Source organism: Pinus tabuliformis, chromosome 9 (genome assembly GCF_031772625.1).
Source record: "Pinus tabuliformis cultivar Carrire ecotype Pingquan chromosome 9, CPIR1, whole genome shotgun sequence".
Lineage (NCBI taxonomy): Eukaryota > Viridiplantae > Streptophyta > Pinopsida > Pinales > Pinaceae > Pinus > Pinus tabuliformis.
The window spans coordinates 1,082,669,511-1,082,693,899 of record NC_142307.1 but is presented as its reverse complement, the minus strand read 5'-3'; the positions used below and the strand labels follow the sequence as shown (position 1 = coordinate 1,082,693,899).

Below are 24,389 nucleotides of genomic sequence, written 5' to 3'. Positions count from 1 at the left end.
CCAGCCTCTAGGGTACCCCTTTCCCCCCCTAGCAGGGCAATCTTATATGTCCTTCTCCCTCCCTGTTCTTCATCCCATTTTCACCTCCTGCTCCCTTTCCACTATCCTGATCCCCTCTCATCCACCTCCCTCGCCCTCTATTAATTCTGTCCTGCAATACTTCACTCGATCCAAAACCAGAGAGAGAGCCGGATGCAATCGGCCTAGATGTGGATATCTCCTTGGTCTCCCCCAAACCATCAAAGGGCCGACCCTCTAATCTCAACAAAGTGATTGCTCAAGCTAGGGAAGAGGTAGCCCAGGGAAAACAAAAGACTATTGACAGGGTTCTTAGAGCAAAGGATGCCCTCCCCCCTCCCCCTCCATGAATCTTTTATCCTTCAATTGTTGATGAGCTGCGCCTTTCATGCTCTGGATGTTTCTAAGAGATCTGGGGTTGTTGCAATTGGTTTTCAGAACCGGACAATTGATCTAAGAAATATCTGGGGCGGAGGAGGATTCATTGGAGCTGACATCTATTCTAAGGCCTTGGAGACCGAAATCAGAGTTATAAATGTATATGGTCCCTACCAAAACAGGGAGATATTTTGGAGAAGGCTATTCAGCAACTCTCTCCTGCAGGCAGACAACATTATCCTCAAAGGGGATCTAAATTTCTCCTTAGGATTCATGGAATCTTGGGGCCATATGGCTCAGATAGACCCACTACCTGATGTTTTTGTGAACATGCTGGAGGATCACCACTGGATTGACATCCCATCTGCCAAGATCCAGTACACCTGGCAAAACAACCGTACTGGAGAACAAAGTCTGGCTAGGAGATTGGACCATTTCCTCATTAAGGAAGCCTTTCATGTCCATCACCCTCATATCAGGCAATGGGTTGGCACTGGAGGAATCTTGGATCATCTTCCTATATATCTGGAGCTCGATGATTGCTCACACAAGATCAAAGCTCCTTTCAAATTCAATTCAACTTGGCTCAAGGACCTCTCCTATATCAAATTGATCAGTGAATTCTGGCAATCCCATCTGATCTCAGGCAAGGAAGACCCTGCAAGGGGATTTGTACGCAATCTAAAGGAATTATATGGCATTTCCAGAGATTGGGCACATAAGAAGAGGGAGCAAGACGACATTAGTTTAAGACAAGTGGAACAGGCCATCTCAGCCATTGAAGAAAGTTCTGAGGGCACCTTCACCTCACTGGAGCAAAAAGAGCACAGCTCTTTCCTAATCAAACAAAGGTCCCAAATTCTTAAAGGCAGAAAGGAAAGTTGGAGACTCAGGAGTAGAGCGATTTGGCTACATGAAGGAGATGAAAACACAAAGTTTTACCATAAGTTTGCAAATGGACGAAAAGTTATAAACACTATATGGGAGCTCCAGAATGAATACGGACAAGTGGTTAAAACTTCCAGAGAGTTGGCATCCTTAGCTATCTCACATTATAAAGGCATTTATAAGGCCCCTTAGGGAGCCAGAATAATGGAGATCATGCGTACAACAAAACTCTTTCCTCATTTTGTTGAGTTGGAGGAAGCGGAAGAGCTTTCCAAGGAAGTGTCTCTGGGGGAACTTGAGGCCACCATCAAGGGTTTCCAAAAATACAAGAGCCCAGGCCCAGATGGTTGGACCATAGAATTTTACATCGATTTCTTCGACATTCTGGGGCATGATCTGCTAAAGGTGGTGGAGGACTACCGAATATTTGGGAGGATGTCTTCGGCAATCAAATCTACGTTCATTGCCCTCATTCCCAAGTCTTATAAGCCCTCATCCTTTAATGATTTTTGCCCTATTTCTAAATGGTGCCCCTACTCTGTTCTTCTCATCTGAGCAGGGACTAAGGCAGGGGTGCCCTCTCTCCCCCCTACTCTTCCTCCTCATTATGGAAGGCCTAAGCAGAATTATAAGTGTTGAACACAGAAGGGGTATAATAGTGGGAATTAAGATCATGGACAATTGTTTTTTTAACCCACTTACTGTTTGTGGACGATGTCCTCATTTTCTTGAATGGAAGTATTGGAGACACAACTGCCCTACAGAATGTTTTTGGTCTCTTTCAGAAGGCTACAGGTATGGTCATCAATGTTCACAAATCCACTTTGACAGCAGCTAGCTATTCTCAGAATGAAGTGCAATTTTCTCTACGTCGATTTCCATTTACCCTCCACACTCTTGAGGATGGGCTGAAATATCTAGGTTTCAGGGTAAAACCCCAGGGATACAGAATAGTTGATTGGACCTGGCTCATCTCAAAGGTTGAGAAACGTCTGAACATATGGTACCATAGATACCTTTCAAGAGCGGGCAGGCTTGTCCTCATTAAAGCAGTCCTGGAAGCGACCCCTGTGTACTGGATGACTTTGGCATGGATCCCTAGAGGTATTCTAGCAAGATTACAAAATATTTGCAGTAGATTTTTGTGGAAAGGAAACAAACAAGGGAGCCTTTTTGCATGGGTAAAATGGGATACTATTGCAAGGCCCAAGAAATGGGGGGTTGGGGCATAAAAAAATTGGACATCTTTGCCAAAGCACTGACCGCAAAACTGGGTTGGCAACTAATTACGTCTCATAGTCTCTGGACCAAGGTCGCACATGCACTATACATCTCCCCTTTAAATATGATGGATTGGATCCAACAGGACCATAGGAACAGCTGCAACAACTCCATCATCTAGAAGGCAGTGTTAAACTCTATCTCCCTCATTCAAGATGGTCTAACGTGGAGAATTCATGATGGTAATGCAATTCGTATCAGTGTTGATCCCTGGATAGGTTGCAGTAACGCCCATAGACTACCAGCTGAAGTGATTGGTCTTTCATCTGATCAAGGCTATAGTCATATCAGTCATATAGCTGATCCATTAAAAACTTCTCTTTTTCAACAGGCCTGGAAATCGGCCCTTGACATTCATCTTCTGGCACCATGGCATTAGGCCTAGCTCAACTTTACAGAGGCTCTTACTCAAGCACATGTTCGGATATCAGAGGGAGAGGATGAAATCATGTGGGAGATATTCGCCAAAGGATTGGTATCTGAAGCCTATGGACTTTGCAAAACCTTATCATATTGAGCCTTGGTGGAAAGCTCTCTGGAAACTAAAAGCTTATGCCAGATCGCGCTTGCTCATGTGGTCCATTCTTTTCAACAAAATCTTGACAGGACTAAATTTGATGAAGAGATCCTTTCACGGACCATTTTGGTGTCACCTTTGCAGAAGTGTGAGGAAAGTACTGAACACCTCTTTCTTGACTGCCCTATCATCACATATCAATGGAACATCATCTCTACTCATTACCCCTCCCTTCAAGCCTAGCGGGGGAGAAATTTATGTGAGGCTTGCAACAACTGGCTCAGCGGACACAGAGGAAAGGACAAGAACATGTCGTTACTGATGTGCTGGGATTTCTAGACAGCCAGGAACCGAGCTATTTTTTATCACAAGGAACCCCACTGGCTCTCTATACGATTCAGGGTGATAGCATATTTTGATCAATTACCTGATGAAGAATCTAACCCTCCCTCTAGGAATATTCAACCATAGAATATTGATAAATCAATCCCTTGGGCCTATTTTGATGGATTAGCCCAAGAGGGGGGTTGTGGGGGGGGGGGAGGTGGAGGGGGACATTCTATTCCTGAACGAATCCCATTGCTACAAAATTCAAATAAATCTGGGAAGAGGCACAAACAAGTATGTTGAGCTTGCCACTACCAAACACCTCCTCCACTTTGCTCTTGAAAAATAATGCTCTCATCTCCAATTGTTTGGGGATTCCAAATTAGTTTGCAATTGGTTAAATAGAACATCTCATTGCTCTACATTCTCTTTGAGGCACATTTTGGCTAAGGCTCACAGACTTATATCATCCTTTGATGCTTTTGTCTGTCATCACATTTTCAGGGAGCGTAACACAGGGGCAGACTTCCTATCAGAGGAGGCAGCGCACCGGCAAGAAGAGCACTGGTTAATTCAAGAAGAAATTGATGGAACTTTCCATCGGTATTATCACATACCTTTCATTGATCTTCATATGCCACAGGGGATATAAGCACACTATTTATATTTTTTGTCTCTCTAGTATTATGTATGTTGTTTTAATTCGAACATATAGTCCTGCAAAGTTCTCTTTCCAAAGAGACAGTTTACTCTTTCGAAGGTTTATAGCTATAACTGTTAAGTGACAGTTCATTTTTGAGATTTTCAAATGTACTCCCTGCGTGGATATCAAGATTTCTTGTTTTTTGTTAAACATATGGTGAGGCCAACTAGCCTCAATATGCATATGCTACGACATCTACAAAATGTAATTTCGTATCATTAATAGAGATTACGGCTTTTTCCAAGGAAAAAAAAAGACATTTAAGATTTAATTTATAACATATCAATTCATGATAAACTTCATTGTAGACCTCATTTAAGTTTTTTATAAGAAATAATAACAATAACATCAATGAACCTAGATTTTGAGCTGAATTAGCCGGGGAATGTCAGTAATCGAGAGTGTCTGGAGAGACCATTCAAAGGACAATGTCGACCTCCGATCTCATAGTGTGGGACGACCTCTGACTTGCTTTCACTAAGGGCCACAAAAGAAATATATGCGTATAGTTACGCATGTTTACAACAACCACCTCCGACCTCATAGTCAACACAACCTTTGACTTGCTTCTACGAAGGCCCACAAGACAAACATATGTGTCTATAATTTATTATATTGTTTTTTCACATAACGTATTATTTAATAAATGTAATTTAAAATACCTTATTCTTTTATCAACAAAGAAATAAATTCAAAAAATTATTTTTATAAGACATTTATTTAAAGTGGAACTCCCTGAGGAAATTTACTAATATTGATGCAGATAGACTTTCAAAAAGAATTTTTACCTTTGCCATAATCTGCGTCGAAGTAGATCTTAGCCAAGGTTTACCTTATCACATTATGTTGGTTCACAACAATATTCAATGGACACGACCATTAGATTATGAAAATACGACATTTTGCTGTCGTGGATGTCTAGAGACAGGCCACCTTCAAAGTGCATGCCCACAAGCTAAAAAAGATCCAAAAATAAATAAGAAACAACAAAAAAAGCCAAAAGGTTGGCAATGCACTAATCCAATGGAAGAGGCAACAGATGAAGCAGAACTCCCAGAAAATACCACAAAAAACAATGAACAAATCATCCATAGAAGGACAAAATCAAGCACAACTCTGCATTAATTCTAAAGTCAACCATCCCATAGCAGCAAAGTGAGCAGCACACCCCAGGGAAATAGGTAAGTGGAAATATACAAATACATGGATTAGAAGGCTCTGATTCTAACAAAGAAATCCCAACAACTACAAAAGAGAATCAAATGTCTATTGTAACATCCACACCCAACACTGGTGGTTGGCGAAAAGTGGAAAAAAAGAAAGGTAGAAAAGAATAGATTAGTTTGTTGGATGTTTTTATATAGATCCTAACAAATCAGGATCTGGTTATTATGCATATGCTCTTTAGCATCTACAACATGTAATTTTTCTCATTATGAATAAAATTACGATTTTTCCTAGGGAAAAAAAATATTTATTTAAAGCAATTTTACAGAAAGAGTATTATTCTTTTTATCTAAAAGTTTAAGATAACAAATCCAACTTACAAATTAAAACAAAATTTGGATTAAAATGCTTAAAAGATATGAACTCGTCTAAAGAATAAAACAATCTGAATATGATTCATAAATTACAAAAGTCGAAAACAACTAACTTAAACATAAGTTGCAACTTCAAGATTGCTCGAACCTCAGCCTTTTCCAAGATGGCTCGGAGCTCAGCCTTTTCCTTATGATTCTTCTCTAAAGAGACGTCGACTTCTTGCCCATGAAGTCAGTCCTGACCTCAACTGCGAGTTTCCTCTAACTCAAAGAAACCGAAAAAAACTAAAATGGAGACAAATGTCCCTATTGTAAATTTGATTTTTTTTAAACATGCTCTCACAATCGTGGCTCAAACTTGTTCCTCTATGCATAAAATTTAGGAAGAACATACATTACAGCATCCCACCGTTGGAAACTCATAATATTGGTAACATTGATCTCAAAATTTCTCCAATACCATTGAAACTTGAATTTTCTCGTTGATTCTTTTATCTTTTTGTTTTTCTAGTTGGCAATTATCTGAGAATGTAATCTCCCGTCGCTTAAAGTATAACTTTTATTCCAATAAATTTAGTATTTTGAAAAACAAATTAATAGAAGCTATGTGCCCTATGGAAATCGACTGAACGTAAAAGGTATGAAAAAACTCGCATACACGAGTCTGCTAAAACACAAACATGCGTCAACTTCTGACATCGCAATGCATCATGCCTAACTGAGGTCAAACTTATCTTATCCCCAAGCTAGATGTTTATGTCAATAGAACTTCGATCCCCTAACTATCTAAAACAACACGATGTGTAATCAAAGTTGCCACCTTGCTCACGAACCTTCTGAAAATGCAAAATCCCTATACTCCCAACTTTGCAAGTTTTAGAGTAAATTCTAGGTAATCTTCGTCGTAACCACTACAGGAAAATCATGGAATCAGGGTCGACAGACAATTTAAAACCAGGACATATGGAATCGGGGTTGGCACCTTGCCCACAAGACTTCCACAATTGAAAAGTTGGGCCAACCTCTGACCTAGCTTTGGTAATTCAATACTAGTTTATTCCTACAACATTGCATCCAAACCAACGAAACTTGAGAGCCAACAATGTATTTAACACTTCTGACCCATTAAACCAAAGTTTGCTAAGAGAGAGAACTCAAAAAATTACCAAGTTTCTATTGGAAAATGTAATTAGGTTCGGTCTTCATTAATGTATTTGAGTCATTATAAAATGTACTTGTCAAAAGAATAAAGAAAATAATTTTTATTATTGTATCAATGACTTATTAAAGCATGGGTTTCATGCTTGGGTCATCATTATATTAGTCAAAGTCCCCATTGAGGACTCATATGATTAATATTGAGTATATAGAGTCATTGTACATTTAAATAGAGCCTTTTTGGGCTTTTGAATCATGTAAAAAGTTTTATTATTGAATCAAATATAATTTATGTAACCTCCACACCAAGTCGGCCTAAAAGAGATCAAGTCAGCCTAAGGACTTCAATTCGACCTCACTTGGAGCCTATAAATAGAAGGAAGTTGAATTTATTTGGAGCATCTCATCTCAAGCTAGTTCGATATATCTAAGGAAACTAGAGAAGTGCGAAGTAGGAAGAATAAGCCTAAAGGAAGTGTGAGTTGAGTCAAGTCTAAGGAGAAGAAGAAAATTGAAGTTTTGAAGCTACTCTCTCTTTGTTTCGTGCCCTAGTTTTGGGAGATCTAAGTCTTCCAAGTATTTTTGTTGCCAGTTGTTGCCTGATGTCGTAAGTTGTTGCATAGTCGAAGTTTCTGGGGAAGAAGTGTTGCTGCAAAAGGGTCAAAGATCTGGAAGGCTGACTTGGTGTGGAGGGAAGGTTTGGTCTTTGTCTAAGTTTAAGAGTCTCAAAGAATACCACTGAAGGAAGAGAATTTTTTGACTCGATTTTTCCCGACATAGTGCCTACATCTTGTATCCCTTGTTTTGTGATCTTCATACACACTTAATATGGTAATTGCTTAATGAAAGATAAGATAATAAAGAAGTATATGAAGCCAACATCACTCTCAAGTAATTATCAAGAAAGAGGAATCAAACCCTAATCTACTTGCATTGATTTCTCAACATGGTTTCAAAGCTAAGGTCAGGAAAAGTTGAGAATCATTTTGTTGGCATGGATTCTCCCTCTTTGATAAACTTCATGAAGATGGGTATCAACATTGTTGAAAGCACAGGGGCTTAACTGAGGGAGAAATACCATACCACGTGGGTTCATATTGGGGGATATATATTGAGGAAAAATTGACTTAATATATTGGGGGATATATAGGGGGTAGAGGGTTTTTATATTAGCAGGTATAAAAAATGGAGCTGAAAGTTAATGAAAAACTATAAAGGGGTATAAAAAATGTTAATGAAAAAATGGATACCTACAATATCTAGTGAAAGTAGGGGTTTTTTAAATTAGGGAGGTGTATTGAGTTCATATTGGTATGGGGTTAAATAATGTGATTTTAAAGGTATTTTCCAATGTGTAGTCAATTTAGGGGTATTGTTTAGTATGCCATGAACGCAGGCGATATGTCATAGGTTCATTGAGTGAAACCCCCGTGGTTGAAAGATGGATCAAGAAGGTCATCCAATACTTATTCAACAAAGTCAAAAGTCAAGGATGCTTAACTGCTCTTATAGGTTCTCTTAGTGATGACAATGCATGGATCATTGATAATGGAACATCAAGACACATGACATGAGAAAGTAAACAAATCCATACACTATCAAAGGAGCCATCTTCTCATGTAGTGGAATTGGGTGAAAACAAATGCTATGATGTTAGAGTCTTGGGATCAACATCATTGAAGCTAGAAAATGGATCGAAGTTGAACCTCAACAACATTGTATATGTTCCAGGTTTGAAAAACAATTTTCTTTCTATTTCTTGTTTATAAGATAAAGGGGAAATATTTGCTTTTGTTGATGGAAAAGTATTGGTTTGTAGAAAATACACTAGCATTGGTAAATCTAGGGTTATTGGAGTTCGTGGAGGAAGCCTTTATAGAGTTATTACACCACCTCCTCAAGCTTTGGCTCACATGGAAATCAATCCCAATGAGCTATGTCATAGGAGGTATGGTCATCTACATTATAAGGTCATCCCTACTCTTAGACAATTGGTTCATGGCATCCCCAATATGAAGTTAGATCATGAAGGCGTGTGCAAGGGATGCTCTCTGGGAAAGAATACAAGAAAGTCATTTCTGAATAGTGAAACTAGGTCTAAAGAGATACTAGACCTCATTCATTCTGATGTATATGGGCCTATGTCTGTCAAATCACTTGGAGGTCATATCTACTTTGTAACATGCATTTATGACCATTATAGAAAGACATGGCTCTACCTTCTCAAAACAAAAGATGAAGTATTTGAAAATTTCAAGGAGTTTAGGTCCAAAGAGGAAACCCTAATCGAAAGAAAGATAAAGTCTCTAAGGTCTAACAATCGTGGGGAATACACTTCTAAGGAATTGATTGCATATTGTAAGGAAGCAAGAATTAAGAGGGAGATCCTTGTTCCCTATTATCCCGAACAAAATGGAGTGGCTGAAAGAAAGAATAGGTCAATTGAAGAAGGCATTCGAACAATGCTCCTTGATCAAGACCTACCAAAAGTCTTATGGGGAATGAAAGTTGTGTACATTCAAAATAGAAGTACTCACAAAAGTCTTAATGATACAACACCCGAAGAAGTATTCACAGGAAAGAATTCAAGTGTGGATCACCTTTGAACCTTTGGAAGTCCAACATACATCCATGTTCCAAAGGACAAGCGAAAGAAGTTGGATTCTACAAGTATCAAGGGAATATTCATTAGATATAGTCTCTCCTCAAAAGCACATAGAATCTACATTAAGGAAGGAAGACATATCGAAGTAAGAAGGGATGTCATATTTGATGAAAATCAAGCCTACAAGAAATCAAAGGATATTCCTATTGATTTTGATGATGAAGAAGTTCCAATATTTGAAGAAGAAGAATATCATCATCAAAACCCTACTACAAATCAAGAAGAAGAAGAAGGACCAAGTGAGCCTATTCAATTTGTGGTCATCCCAACCACTAGGAAAAGGATAAATTGGTTAAAAGCTACATTAGAAGATGCTGAGCTGCGAAAGGAACCTTCAAGGAAAGTAAGAGATTGAAAATATACTCTGGTTATGCTGCATATACGACGAAGTTAATTGAAGTCAAACCATCTACATTCAAGGAAGTTTCTCATCAAGAAGTTTGGAAGAAGGTTGATGTAGGAAGAATATCAATCCATTAGGATTTGGAAATCATTCCTAGACCTAATGACAAATCGGTTGTCACCTCCAAATGGATCTATAATATCAACATGTTGTTGATGGAAGTATAGAAAGTATAAAGCTAGATTCGTTGCAAGGGATTTCTATAAAAAATAAGACATTGATTATGAATAAACCTTTGCACCCACATCAAGTTACACTGCTATTAGATCTTTGGTTTCATTGGTTGCTACAATGGGTTGGAATATCCATCAAATGGATGGGAAGACCGCATCTTTGAACGCAACCATTGATGAGGAGGTGTATATCGAACAACCTTAAGGCTTTGAAGTTAATAGCAGGGACTCTCATGTTTGCAAAATCAAGAAGACCCTATATGGTTTGAAGCAAGCACCTAGGGCATGGTATGTAAGGATGGATGCATATCTACTTAGAATTGGGTTCGTAAAGAGTTATGTTGATCCAAATCTCTACATCAAGGTCGTGAATAATGAGCCCGTCATTATTCTACTATATGTGGATGATCTATTCATTACAGGTGTGGAGAGAAGAATTCAAGAATGCAAGAGGACGTTTACAACTTTGAAATGAAGGATCTAGGACTGATGCTCTATTACTTGGGTCTAGAAGTATGGCAGAAACTTGGGAAGATATATTTGGGGCAAGGAAAGTACATTATCAAGTTGTTGTAGAAATACAGGATGATGGATTCCAAGCCGATGACTACTCCTATGACCACTAATCTTAAGAAGTTGAGGGGGTCTGACTCTAGTATCATGGATCATACCTCCTATTTTCAGTTGGTGGGCTCCCTAATGTATCTGGTAAATACTAGTCTAGATATATGTTTTGAAATAAACATTCTTAGTCAGTTTCAATTGGAGCCTCGTCAAGATCACTAGATAGCTGCCAAACACATATTGAGGTATCTTTGTGGCACTATACATCACTACCTAAAGTATGATAGTAAGTAAGTTAAGTTGGTTGGTTATACAGTTTCTGATTGGGGTGGTAGTGAGACCAATGGAAGGAGCACTAGCGGAGGACTCTTTAGTCTAGGAGATATTATGATTTCATGGATGAATAGGAAGCAAGATCTTGTTGCTTTGAGTAGTGTTGAGGCAGAATATGTGGTTTCATGTGAAGTAGGAAATAAGGTTGTTTGGTTAAGGAAGCTTCTGACAGATTTGTTCGAGAAGTCTTTGGGTCCTACTGTGATTAATTGTGACAATCAAAGTTGTATCAAGATGTCTGGATATCTTGTGTTTGATGCTAGAACGAAGCATATCAACAAGGTAGATTATGTGTGAACATGAATGATGATAGTGAGGTGGGTAGCGATGGAGGTAGGAGGATGGTTTCGATGGTGGGGCTAGGTTATTATTGAAGTTTTTACTATACACCCATGAGCGAACAGTGCCATCGTTGCTGACTGTGACTTGGGTTTTATATCTGCCTTGGGTTTTCACGGAGGCACTGTTATTTTATTTATCGTCCCCACACCCGATGTGGTTCCGACTCTAACCAACACTTGGTCTCGAGGTATTTTAACCATTGTTTTTACAAAGTTCTGGAGGGGTGGTCTTCCATATTGTCACCACAAGGTTACTTGTGACATTGTCAGCAATTGAAGATTTTTTCGCAACGAGTTTTTTGCCTGAACGGTTACGGTTTCTCACCCTGGCTATTGGTAAGGGTTTTTGGACTACCAAATGTCATGTTTCGTGCTTTCTTCATTCAGATCTCGTCAGTGGGTAGGTGGTCTCATTACCCACTAATTTCTTTGAACGACCCACAGTTTTTCTATGGAAGCAGACATCTGGATGGAAGAAGAGCTCTTAGATTACTCCTCAGTCCCACTGACCACAGAAGACATCTGGTTCAATACTCACACCCATCATTAGTCGTGATTGCACTGGAAGTTAACCGTTTACCGTCTCCTCAAGTTATGGAAGTCACCAAACTCATGAACAAAATGGAGGTTAACCTATAGGAGATGGGTAAAAATCAACCGGCAACAGCCGTGTCGAAGGGATTACTTAGTTCGGACGAGGGTTAAGAGTCTTCCTTTCTTTCCATTCCTTCACCATCTAAGCTCCAAGAATGGTCCTAGGCACTTCTGACTAGTACAAACTCTCAAGGAGGTGTGGGATTATCAGTGGCAGGGTGTAGCGGCTTACATACCGGTGCTCAAGGTTTTGTTTCATCACAGCCTGGCCTCCTGGGTTCTGCACCCATCTGTGCTGCTCACTTACCCATGGTTTTAGAACCACCCTTTGGGTATTTCAATGGCATTGTAGGGCAAGAAATTGGCACTGATGAAAACAGGTCCTCGGACTCAGATGAGAACGCTCAAGCGGAGGACACCCGAGCAACTCAACCTCAAAAACAACGAGAAAAGAAAAAATCAAGGCACTCTAAAATCAAAGAAAGGGACCGTCACCTGGTTTTCTGGGAGGGCATTACAATGGCCCAAGCAGCCCTAACGGAGAGCACTGTGCTTGTGGGCAGGGTTGGGGCAGGAACTATACACCTGCTCGGCTGCAGAAATGGATTACGGAGGTATGGGGCAACTTGATGATGTAGCTACCTGGTATAATGACCTTGTCTCGGGAGTGGTTCACCCTTATCTTTTCACATCTAGACTTGGTTAATTGGGTGTTGACGAGGTAGTGGCACATCGAAATGACCCTGGTGCTGCTGAAGAGATGGTCTCCGTTGTTCGAACCTTAAAAAGAAAACCTCGGTGCTGGTCTGATACGGGTCCGTCTGCCGGGTTTTCCACTCCAGTTTTGGGTAGAGGAGGTATTCAGAGTCACTGGAGATGATTTAGGGGTGTATCTAGACCATGAAAGGGCTTACCAAGATACTAGCTACATGGCCTTAGCTCGTATACTGGTGCATCTTGATACCAAAGAGGGCATGGTGGAGAGCTATTTGCTCCAAATGGGTGACATCACTCGAAGACAGATTCTAGACTTCGAAGGCATCCCTTTCCATTGTCAAAGGTGCCACGAGGTGGGACATTTGTATGAATATTGCCCCTATCATCCGCGAAGCATCAAGATCCTCCTAAATCATTGGTATCAACTAGCACTCAAACGACGGAGTCAGATTTCCTTTCACTGGCGGACCCTCCAGAAGATTCGGAGCCTCACCTGTAGGCATCGAAGGCATCTTCCTCACAACCAAACTCAATGACATCAGCGGCTCCCCACACTAGAGCACGGGCTAGAGATTCGGCTTTTGTGGGTACTCCTCCCCCCCCCCGTTTTCAAATGAATGTATGGTTTCAAAATTTATTTCTGCTTCTATGTGTTTGTCTGGGTCGTTTTCTGAGGTTAGCAAGTTGTGCTCCTCGGTTTGTCCTGTTCTATCGGTCCCTTCCTGCTTCCTAGCTTCTAATCCATCTACCAGCTTAGTGCCGCCTGATCCTAATTGGGGGGGCAACCCAACTTCCAGTGGATCTCATCGATATTTCCTCCACTCTCTCCTACCGCACCACCCCTGGCCTTTGGTTTGGAAGTGGATCCTCTCCCCCCCATCCCCTTAAACCCCCCCGTGTCCGACAATCCAAACTCTCTAAAGCCATTAAAAGGGCCGACGTTGAAGTGGATTCGAGGGTTCAAACCCCCATTGATTGGGTCCTTAGAGCAAAGGGAAACCCTCACAATGCTCTCCCATGAAGTGCCTCTCCTTCAACTGCAGGGGTCTAGTCAGCCCGGACAAAAAACTAGCCCTTAAGAGATTATGTCTTTCAAAGAGACTCAATGTCATTTTTTTGCAAGAAATGTTGGGTGAAGGGAGTCTGGTTAAATTTTTGCTTCTGAGTTTTCTACCAGACTGGGATTTCCACTTTCTGGATGTCAGGGGCCACTTGGGTGGTCGTGCCATGGGCTTTAATAAAATACCCATAAATCTACTCAATGCCTAGGGGGGTGAGGGCTTTCTGGGAGCTGACATAACTTCCTCGGAGCTTAACAGGCATTTCAAGCTCGTCAACATTTATGGGCCATGTCACAATAGGGAAATTTTTTGGAACTTACTTATGGAATCCGTCTTTATGCAATCTAAAAACTTGATTATAGGGGGTAATTTAAATTTCTCTCTAGTTTGGTAGAATCATGGGGTAGTTGGGCCCAATGTGATCACCACTCGGCTTATTTTGAAAATATGTTGGACTCACACGAGTTGCTGAACATTAACTCTGCCAAGATCATGCCGACCTAGAGGAATAGGAGAACAGGTGAAGGGAAACTGGCTAGGAGGCTGGACCATTCTCTAATTAAGGCACCTCTCCTTGGCAGTTTGAATATTTTTCTCCAGTGGGTGGGTTCGAGCGAGATCTCGGATCATTCCCCAATCTTTTTGGAGATCAAGGATAACAACTTCAAAACCCTGACGCCCTTCAAATTCAACTCGTCATGGTTACCTAATGCAGAGTTCCACAAATTAGTTGCTGACTCTTAGATTCACTGTAGGTCGGATGATCTAATCTCCCCGGCTATGGTCATATCAGAAGATTTTGCATGCTTAAAATAAAAAACTATGAAATGGGCAAAGGAAAAACATAGGAAAGATGAGGTCAATCTCCTTAGGATAGAGGCTACCCTCAAAGACCTGGAAGCCTCTAGGGTTAATTGTCATGCTTTAGTGGAATCAAAGGCACGGTTAACCTACCTGGAATAAAAAAGAATTAGATTGTTGCGACAGAAAGAAGAGCACTCGAGGTTAAAAAGTAGAGCTCTTTGGTTACAAGAAGGGGATGAAAATTCAAAATTTTTCACCAATTTTCCCGGGGACGAAAGTTAATTAACACAATTTGGGAGCTGCAAGATCAAGATGGTAGAAAGACATATGCGCAGCTGACCAATATGGGTGTCCATCATTTCTCTAAAATATATAAGGCCCCTATTGGTGTTACTCTCTTAGAAATCATCCGAACAGTAGAAGCACTGCCTACATTTGTTGAGCCCGAAGAGATGGAGACTTTAAACTCCCCGATCACTAGAGGGGAACTAGAAGCTGTGCTAAAATGCTTTAAAAAGGATAAAAGTCCGGGCCCGGATGGGTGGCCGGTGGAATTCTACAACTCCTTCTTAGAACTTATTGGTGATGATCTATTAAGGGCCATTGAGGAATGCAGAAGCACAAGCAAAAGGTATGAATGGTTTAATGCGACCTTCTTGGCCCTCATCCCCAAAATTGACAATCCTACATCCTTGATGATTACCGCCCCATCTCCCTCTGCAGCAACATTTACAAAATCATTTCCAAAATTATTGCTCTTCATGTTAAACCCATACTTTCTCGGATGATTTCCAAGGAATAGTTTGTTTTCCTCAGTCAACGCTAGATCCATGAAGCTATAGGACAACTCATGAAGCCCTTCATTCGATCAAAAAACAACGTAAAAATTCCATCATCCTTAAGATTGGCCTCTCCAAAGCCTTCGATTGGGCTAGTTGGTCTTACCTCCAACTCACTCTCACTCATATCAGCTTCTCACATGCTTTCATATCCTGGATTATGTGTTGTTTCTCATCTACCTCATATAGTATTCTTATTAATGGTGATGCCTCTGGTTTCTTTCATGTGGAACGAGGGCTTAGGCAAGGGTGCCCACTCTCCCCTTTACTCTTCCTACTCATTATGGAAGGATTTAGCAGACTGATTAAAAAATCTCATGAGGTGGGAGATCTGGGGGGTGTCCAAATATTCGATGTGACCACTCTTTCACACCTTTTGTTTGTATATGATGTACTTATCTTTCTAAATGGTTCCTTTCATGATTCACATGATTTCAAGAACATCTTATTTCTCTTTTGCAAAGCTATAGTATGGAACCAAATTATGAGAAGTCCTCGATCATTTTTGTGACATGCCTTCAAAACGAGGCAAGATATGCAGCTCAACAATTTGCCTATGTTAGATAAGATCTCGATGTTGGGTTAAAATATTTGGGCTTCAAACTGAAACCAAATGGATACCGTATAGCTGACTGGGCTTGGCTCATTGCAAAAATTGAAAACAAAATCAACATCTGGCAGCATCGTTGGCTCTCCAGAGCGGGTAGGCTCACCTTGATAAAATCGGTCCTCGAGGCTATCCCAGTTTACTTAATGATGTTGGCTTGGATCCCCAAAGGCATCCTAAAAAGGATCAACAAATTTGTTGCCGCTTCCTCTGGAGGAGTTAAAAATAGGGCAGAATTTTGCTTGGGTAAGATGGGACCGATTGGAAAACCCAAAAAATTGGGTGGATGGGGCATAAAAACCTTCAGCGTTTTGCAATGGCACTTTTGGCAAAAATGGGTTGGCATACCATCAAATCTCGAAACCTTTGGCAGGAGGCCATTTACTACAAATATATTCACCCCCTCTTAGTTATGGATTGGATCTGCAGTCCTATCACTAACTCAACTGGTGCTTCCATTATCTAGAAGGCGATATCCCAATCCCTTCCCCTCATAAAGAACAGGCTGGCATGGAAAATAGGGAAAGGTGATCATGTGCATTTAGGCACGGACGCCTGGGGCGGGTGCGGGAATGCACATATACTACCAAGGGACCTGTGTAATCACCTCTCCGAGTGTGGTATCGCTCATATCACTCAGATTGTCGTTGTTGGACATGATCAGTGGTTGCCTCAGCGCTAGATGGATCACAGGGTTTTAAACATTTTAGAACCCAATGTCATGTTAAATGATTGGGAAGATGTTCTCATATGGGCCATGGACCCTCATGGAAAATATACTCCTAAAGCTGGACATGCGGCTGTTATGGTTGCCCGGGAAAATGGTGGTATCAGTTGGTGGTGGCGCCACCTCTCGAAATTAAAAGCTCCCCCAAAATCTAGACTATTTATGTGGTGCATACTCACGGAGAAGGCCCCAACCGAGTTAAACCTTATGCATAGGGATTTTCATGGGCCCTCAAGATGTTGTTTTTGCAAATCGCACGTGGAAGACACAAACCACCTGTTTCTCTCCTCTTCGATGACCATTCATTTCTGGTCAAGTATTACATCTAGTCTGAATCTGCCGACAATTTGGTTCGGTCACAACGTTGGGGATGCTTGGCATAATTGGTGGATTGGGGCACATTCTCACAAAGCCAGGAATCTGCCTCTGATCGTTTGTTGGGGTATCTAGATCAACCGGAACAGAAATATCTTCCTAGATACTCTGATCAATTGGTTAAACTCTTGTATCAATTCGGTGGCCATATATAATTTGATCCCAGATGACCCTGACAACAAACCTCCTTGGGCCATCACACCAGAATGCATTGACACCAGTTATCCTTGGGGATATTTTGATGGCTAGGCCCAAGCCGAGGGTTGTGGGGGGGGAGGGGGCTATACTGCATATCAATAATCTTGTGTCCTATAGAATCCAAGTCGGACTGGGCAAGGGAACCAACAATTTTGCCGAACTAAACAGTCTAAAACACCTTCTCCTTTTTGCGAGGGAACAAAATTGCCAAAAGATTCAGATATTCGGGGATTCACATCTTGTTATAAATTGGATAAATGATGTATATCATTGTCACTTACACACACTCAGAGACACGCTGGATGATATCATTACATTAAAATCACAACTTGATTTTATTGTATGTTCTCATATATACAGGGAAAGGAATGATATCATTGATCATCTTTCCAAAGCGGTCGCACGGGTGAACATGGGACAATGGCAAATTCAGGAATTCAGGGAGGGTGTTTTCTATCATTTTTTCCACCAGCCGTTCATTGAGATGAATGGGAATCTCTCAGAGTGATCTCACTGACCATTCTTTTTTGGTTTTTTGTTCTATGCATTTACATTCTGTTTTTACAATTGGGACAATTACTAAGTATTTTTGTTTTATCATTGCGAATATAACTCCCTTGCCTACTATGATGTAATTTGTATACAAATTTTCTAAACTCTTTTGAACTACTATCTACAGTGAATGCATCTCATACATGCAACATTATACAACATGTAATTTTCTTAATATATTAATGAAAATTGCACCTTTTTCCTTAGAAAAAGAAGAAGAAGCATATCAACAATAAATTCCATCTCCGCCCTAAAGATGAAACACAATGAGATCACTCACAACCTTTCAACAATTATAGATTTACTCCAAGAATTGTAAATTATGCACTCTGCAACCTGTGAGATCCGCTTTCCGCACGATCTGAGCCTGCGAGCGCGCCCGCACTTCGCACGTTCTGAGCCTGCGAGGGAGTTCGCTGAGGGATCTGCTACAGACTACAGCCGCCCTCGCTGGATCTGTTGGCTCTCCATGGAGGAGTCAACTCCCTCTCCTCCTTCCACTTCCGCTGCTAAGGCCTTCAAAACCCTCCTGGCCTCTTTGCCTAAGAAGAAATGCATGGAAGCAACAAAATTTGTGAAAAAGCTCGAAGATATCCCTGAGATCGCCCTTCCACTAGAAGGACCGATCCAAGTAGCTTTGTCACTGGCAGATCGGGCTCTGGTTGGTCAGTTTACAGGACTTTTGCCTTCCCTGAAATCAACCGAGAACTGGGTTGCCAGTAACTGGGCACCTTTGATAAAAAACAAGGTAACCTCTTACTTCCTCGGGAGAGGATATTTTTTGTTTGAATTTACTGCAAAAGAGGACAAAGATCTCATTTTTAGGAATGGCCCCTACTTCATGGGCCCTCAAGGGCTGTACTTAAATAAATGGACGCCAGACTTCGATCCGGCAGTGGATGTGCCTACAGAGGTCCCGGTGTGGGTGAGGCTCCCCAATCTTCCAATTCACTGCTGGAACTGGGATTCTTTGAAGCACATAGGAAATACCCTTAAAAAATTTATAGAAAAGGCCAACAACAAGGACCAGTATGATTGTGCCAAAATCTATGTGGAGGTAGGTCTGGAGGTTGGACTACTGGAAGCCATCAAAATAGTTGTAGGTCCTTGGACCCATGTACAGAAGCTAGATTATGAGAAACTGTCGTTCAAATGCCGGAAGTGCCACGTCTACGGACACTTTGCCAGAGACTGCCCGTCCAAAGGGGTGGAAGAAAAAGGGAAGGAAGAAGGATGGAATCAGGCAAAGCGCTCCAAAACCTTTCACAAGAAGAATGCAAACGGAAACGCCAAAACTCCTCAAGCGGGTCCTGCTCAGAAACCATCCATGGAAAGCCAAGGGAATAAATTTGAAATCCTTGGATCTAAAATCATGAACACCTAGGAGACAGAAATCCCAAAGGAGGCCTCTCCCCCTAAATCCTCCCCCTTTCCAGATAGATCCAAAGGGAAGATATCAGAAGAAGAGGAGGAAACCCAAGAGTCCGAGGAATCAGAGGAAGAAGGGGAAATCGTTGAATCCCAGTCCTCTCCTAGAAGATCTACAAGAGGACGCAAGACTGAAAAGGAAAAAAGAGAACAAGAAACCTATAAGGACAAGCTCCAGGGCAGCCAACCAACGTTAGAGAATCTTCCAGCAAAAATCCCAAAGATGACGAGGATCCAATCCCAGGGCTCTAAGGGAGCTCAGCAAGGCAAAAATAAATGATGAAGATAGTCTCCTGGAATTGTAGGGGAATGGGCACCACAGCTAAGGAAGAAGCAATGCATAGTTTAATCAGATTGGAAGCCCCGAATATCCTCCTCATCCAAGAGACTAAATTGGAGGACACAGCTTTCCTCCAAGCAAGCAAAAATTTTTGGAATAAAAGTGGAGCGCATGCAATCTCTGCCCGTGGAGCATCGAGAGGACTTGGGTCGCTCTGGAATACAAATAAGTTTTCATTAATCTCTGAGTCCCTGAATACCCATTAGATTATTTTTTTTAAATGCAACATTTAGAATCAAAGGAGATTATTTGTCTGTTCAATGTGTATGATCCTAATAATGCAGGTGAGAAAAAAACTGCTGGGACTCCATCAAAAGTCTGGCAGATCTAGAAAATCTGGAAAACATAATCATAGCCAGAGATCTAAATCTCACACTCTTTGCAACAGAAAAAAGAGGAGGGAGCATAGTCAGAGATCTGCAAGAGAATGGGCGGAAGACCTCATGCAAGACTGGGATCTGCTAGATATAAAGTCGGTCATAGGCAAGTTCACATGGTCAAATAAGAGAGTTGGACAGGGGCATATAGCGGCAAGGCTTGATAGATTTTTTGTTCAAAGTCCTTTCCTGCTTCTTGGTTTAGAGACTAGAATGCGTATTCTTCATAGTAGTGTTTCAGATCACAAGCCCATCAATCTAGAACTATCGACTACTAAGGATCTGGGGCCTATCCCTTTCATATTTAGCTCTCTATGGACTAAAGAGATAGACTTCATGCAAAAGGTCAGAGAATGCTGGAAAGAGCCAGTCAAGGGTTCTCCTTTCTTTTTTTGGGAGGAAAAACTTCGTAGAGTAAAAGCGATGCTGAAAGGCTGGGTTAACACCTTGCCCAATCCCGCTGTAGACAAAAATAATAAAAAAATTAAAAAATTAAAATTAAAATAATAATAATAATAATAATAATAAATAAATAAATAAATTAAAAAAATTAATAATAAATAAATAAATTAAAAAAATCAAAGCGATCTGGAAAACAACACCTTCATCTAGAAGTTGTCGAAATCACCAAAGAAGAGCTGGACAAGGAATCACAGCTACAACGAAATTCCATAAGGCTTGTCTGGTTCGGCAGAAGAAGAATTCTGGAGGCTCAAGTCAAGGAGTCTATGTCTCAAAGCTGGTGACTGAAATTCTTCCTTTTTCCACAAGCAAGCTCAAGCCAGGAAATGACGCAATTCTATATCAGAAATTATAAAAGATAAATGCACTTTAAAAGAATTTGCCAGCATTAAGAGGGCAGCTTCAGATCACTTTGAGAAGATGTATAGTGAAGGCGTGGAGACTAGCCAAAATGACAATCTGCTAGATGTTGTCCCCAACCTCATCACTGCTAAAATGAACCAGGCTCTTGAAGACAAAATCACCAAAAACGAAGTTAGGGAAGCTCTCTTTGCAATGGAACCCGACAAAGCCCCGGGTCCAGATGGATTCACGCCCAGATTTCTCTAGACATGTTGGCAAATAGTTGAGAAGGAGCTCTTTAAAATGATCCAGAAGTCCCAAGAGTGTCAGAAAATCGGAGGTTGCACAAACTCAGCATTCCTCGCCCTCATCCCTAAAGAAAAAGGTGCTAACTCATTTAATAGATTTCGTCCTATATCCTTATGTAACATTGGATATAAAGTGATTACCAAGGTTATAGCAAACAGATTGAAGAAAATCCTCCCCAAAATCATCCCGAAGAATCAAGGTGGATTTATACATGGCAGGCAGCTAGTAGATAATTTCATCTTGGTCCAAGAGGCGATTCATTCCAGTCTTCGTCGAAAAGAAAAAGGTATGGTCATTAAACTCGATCTAGCTAATGCATTTGATCATGTAAGACATAGATTTCTGTTTGATGTTTTGCACAAACTTGGCTTTGGTCAAAATTTTATCAAGTGGATCAGAGCTTGTATTTCCAAACCCTGGATTGCACCTTTAGTGAATGGCAGGGCTGCTGACTTCTTCAAAGCATCTAGAGGGCTGAGGCAGGGGTGCCCCCTCTCACCCCTCCTCTTTGTGTTGTAGGCTTCTGTCGTCAGCTTCTATTTAAACAAGAAGCAACAAGATCAAGATATATTTGGTCTGTGCATAGCAAGAGGGGTTAAGAGCATCAACCACGCCCTCTTCGCAAATGATACCTTGTTACTAGGGGTTGCAACTCAACTGTATGCAAGCAAATTCAAAGAAGTGCTGGAAGATTACTGTCAAGCATCGGGCAGTGAATTAAACAAGGGTAAGTGTCATGTTTACTACTGGAATATCTCAGTTGCTGCTGCAAATTCCATAGCCAAATGTCTAGGCTTTGCAGCTACAACATCCTGGACCTCCTTTAAATACCTTGGGCTGCCCATCTTTCATAAGAGGGCTATGAGCAAGGATTGGCATCCCCAGATAGAAAAATTCAAAGCAAAAATGCAGGCCTGGGGATCCTCCTGGCTCAACATTGCCGGAAAATCAGTGCTCATCAAATCTGTGCTAAGCAGCCTGCCGCTATTTCAATTCTCTGTTCTTTTGGCGCCGGTGGGAATCATTAAGAGGATGGAGGAACTAATCAGGAAATTTCTCTGGAAAAGAGGCAAACATAATGAGAAGAGAATTCCTCTGTTGAATTGGGGAATAGTCTCCAGACCGTTACAAGAGGGAGGATTAAACTATAAAAATCTAAGCACATAGAATTTAGCAATGGGAGCCAAACCGATTTGGAAGGTCATAGCTCCAAAGGCAGGATGGGTTCAGATGGTGCTGTGGAGGAAATATTTCAGAGGTCAGAGACTTCGGTGCCTGGAGCAGCCCAAAGATCAAATCAGATCTCCCCTCAGCACTCTAATTATTAAAATTGGCCCGCTAATAAGAGACAATGCCTACTGGATACCAGGAAATGGCAAACACATCAGGATATGGGAAGATAGCATAATGAACAGGCCTCCACTGGTGAGCTCGAATCTTAGGAACGAACTAAAGGTATGGATGGATGAAGCCAATTTTAAAACGCTCTGGGACATATCGAATTGGTGTGGAGACAACTGGTCTGGCTGGAAAACGATCAAAGTACCATCTGCGTGGCAGTCAGATTATGATACACTGCTGAAGATGCTACATGGGGCGGCTCCACTGCACGCAAGAAGAAAAGACTCGAGAGGTTGGGGACCGAAGCAGATTGGGTATTCGGTGGCTCAAGGCTACGCCAAAATCATGGAGAGACCTCACGTGCCTCCTAATCCGACGCCCTGGACTGGTATTTGGAATTTCCCTACCATTCCAAAGATCGATTTTTTCTGTTGGCTGCTATGCCACCAAAAAATCCTAACAGATGATAGGCTTCAGAAAAGGGGATTTCTAGGGCCATCAAGATGCACTCTATGCAAAGAAAGCCCGGAATCTGCTCTTCACCTTTCACTAGAGTGCAATTTCACAGGTCTAATCTGGCATGAAATCCTTGGAGCATCGAAATTCATGCCCACCTTCCCCCACTCTGTCCCAGACTTGTTTGCTGGGTGGCTGGCCAGGTATCCAGGCCCAAGTCCAAAAAACAAGATAGTCAAAGCAGCATGGACCGCTCTGCCCAAATTCATCAGCTGGCAAATCTGGTTGGAGAGGAACAGAAGGATCTTCAGAGATAAGGAACAGAACTACAAACTAGTAGCAAATATAGTGAAAGGTCAGTTAAATGAGTGGCTAAGAGACAAAAGCGATGACTAAAAACCTAAGCCAATAGGATATTGAGTTTGGAGCAACCCTCAACCTCAATTTCCAAAAATCGAAAATCTCACCTATATGTCTCAAAGATTGGCAAATCAGGAAAAACGAAGAAGAATTTCAATCTTGGCTGTCCAAGCAAACACTCCCCTCTCTTTTCTTTGACGGGGCAGCCAAGGGAAATCCAGGAATGGCTGGAGCAGGAGGACTAATTATAAATCTAGAAGAAGCATCTATACACAGGTTTGCATGGGGACTAGGCCACTCCTCAAGCATACAAGCTGAAGTCATGGCTCTGTTTCAAGGGATCAAAACGCTTAAAGAACTGGGGCACACAGAAGCAATTGTTTTCAGTGATTCCCAAGTCATCATCAATGCAATGGTGACCAACACAAATTTAGCAGATCTTCGACTTGCAAGGACAATTACAAGAATTAAAGGCATGACAAAGCTCCTAAAACTGGAATTCTTTCATATCCTGAGAAACAACAACAAAGAAGCAGATGTAGAGGCAAATAAGGCTGCCCAACTAGGTGCTGGAACTATTCTCAGAGATAATGAAATCTCTTGGGAACCAATTCCCTAAATCTTCTATGTTTTTCTATCTTTTGTTAAATCAGTTTGTATGCATTCATAAGCTTCGGAAATCAGCAGCAAGAGTTCATGTGAAACATTGTAAAGAGGCGATTCTCAAGCATATGTGCCATGTTCAGCTGGTTGGAGAGATGCCAAGAAACCAATTTCACCTTTTGTAACTGAAATTATGGCTTTTTGCCAGTTACTTAATGAAATCCCAGAGCCGTTTCTGTAAAAAAAAAAAAAAAATTCCACTTTAATAGCAACCTGGTGTAGTATGGGATCGTGAAGTTGGAGTATGTCTTAACAGATGAACATGTAGCAGACATACTAACAAAGGCTCTTCCTAGTAAGAAGTTTGAGTATTTAAGAACCATGTTTGGTTTAGAAAATATTGTTGATTGTATTAATGATAAGATATTGGAAGATATTTGTCGAGGCTTCGCCAGTGAAGCATTGCCTGGGAGGACATCAAACCAATAGTTTGTGTTGATGTCTAGGTCCCAAAGTAGGGAGGGTGGCATGGGTCGTAGAGCTTTGACCATGGATAAGCACCTAGGTCCCTGGGTTGGTGGTTAGCAAGTAAGCATGATGGTACGTA

The 24,389-nt window shown here is 41.2% G+C and overlaps 2 protein-coding genes across 2 annotated transcripts; both read left to right on the top strand.

Annotated features, from left to right (window-relative positions):
• The first annotated feature begins 390 nt into the window (after positions 1–390).
• Positions 391–1,476, top strand: LOC149152475 (uncharacterized). Its single transcript, XM_089443489.1, has one exon. The coding sequence runs from the start codon at positions 391–393 to the stop codon at positions 1,474–1,476; it is 1,086 nt and encodes a 361-aa protein (XP_089299615.1).
• Positions 1,477–23,402: 21,926 nt separating this feature from the next.
• On the top strand, positions 23,403–23,798 carry LOC149152474 (uncharacterized). Its single transcript, XM_089443488.1, has one exon. It carries the CDS (start codon positions 23,403–23,405, stop codon positions 23,796–23,798), a length of 396 nt encoding a protein of 131 aa, XP_089299614.1.
• Positions 23,799–24,389: the final 591 nt, after the last annotated feature.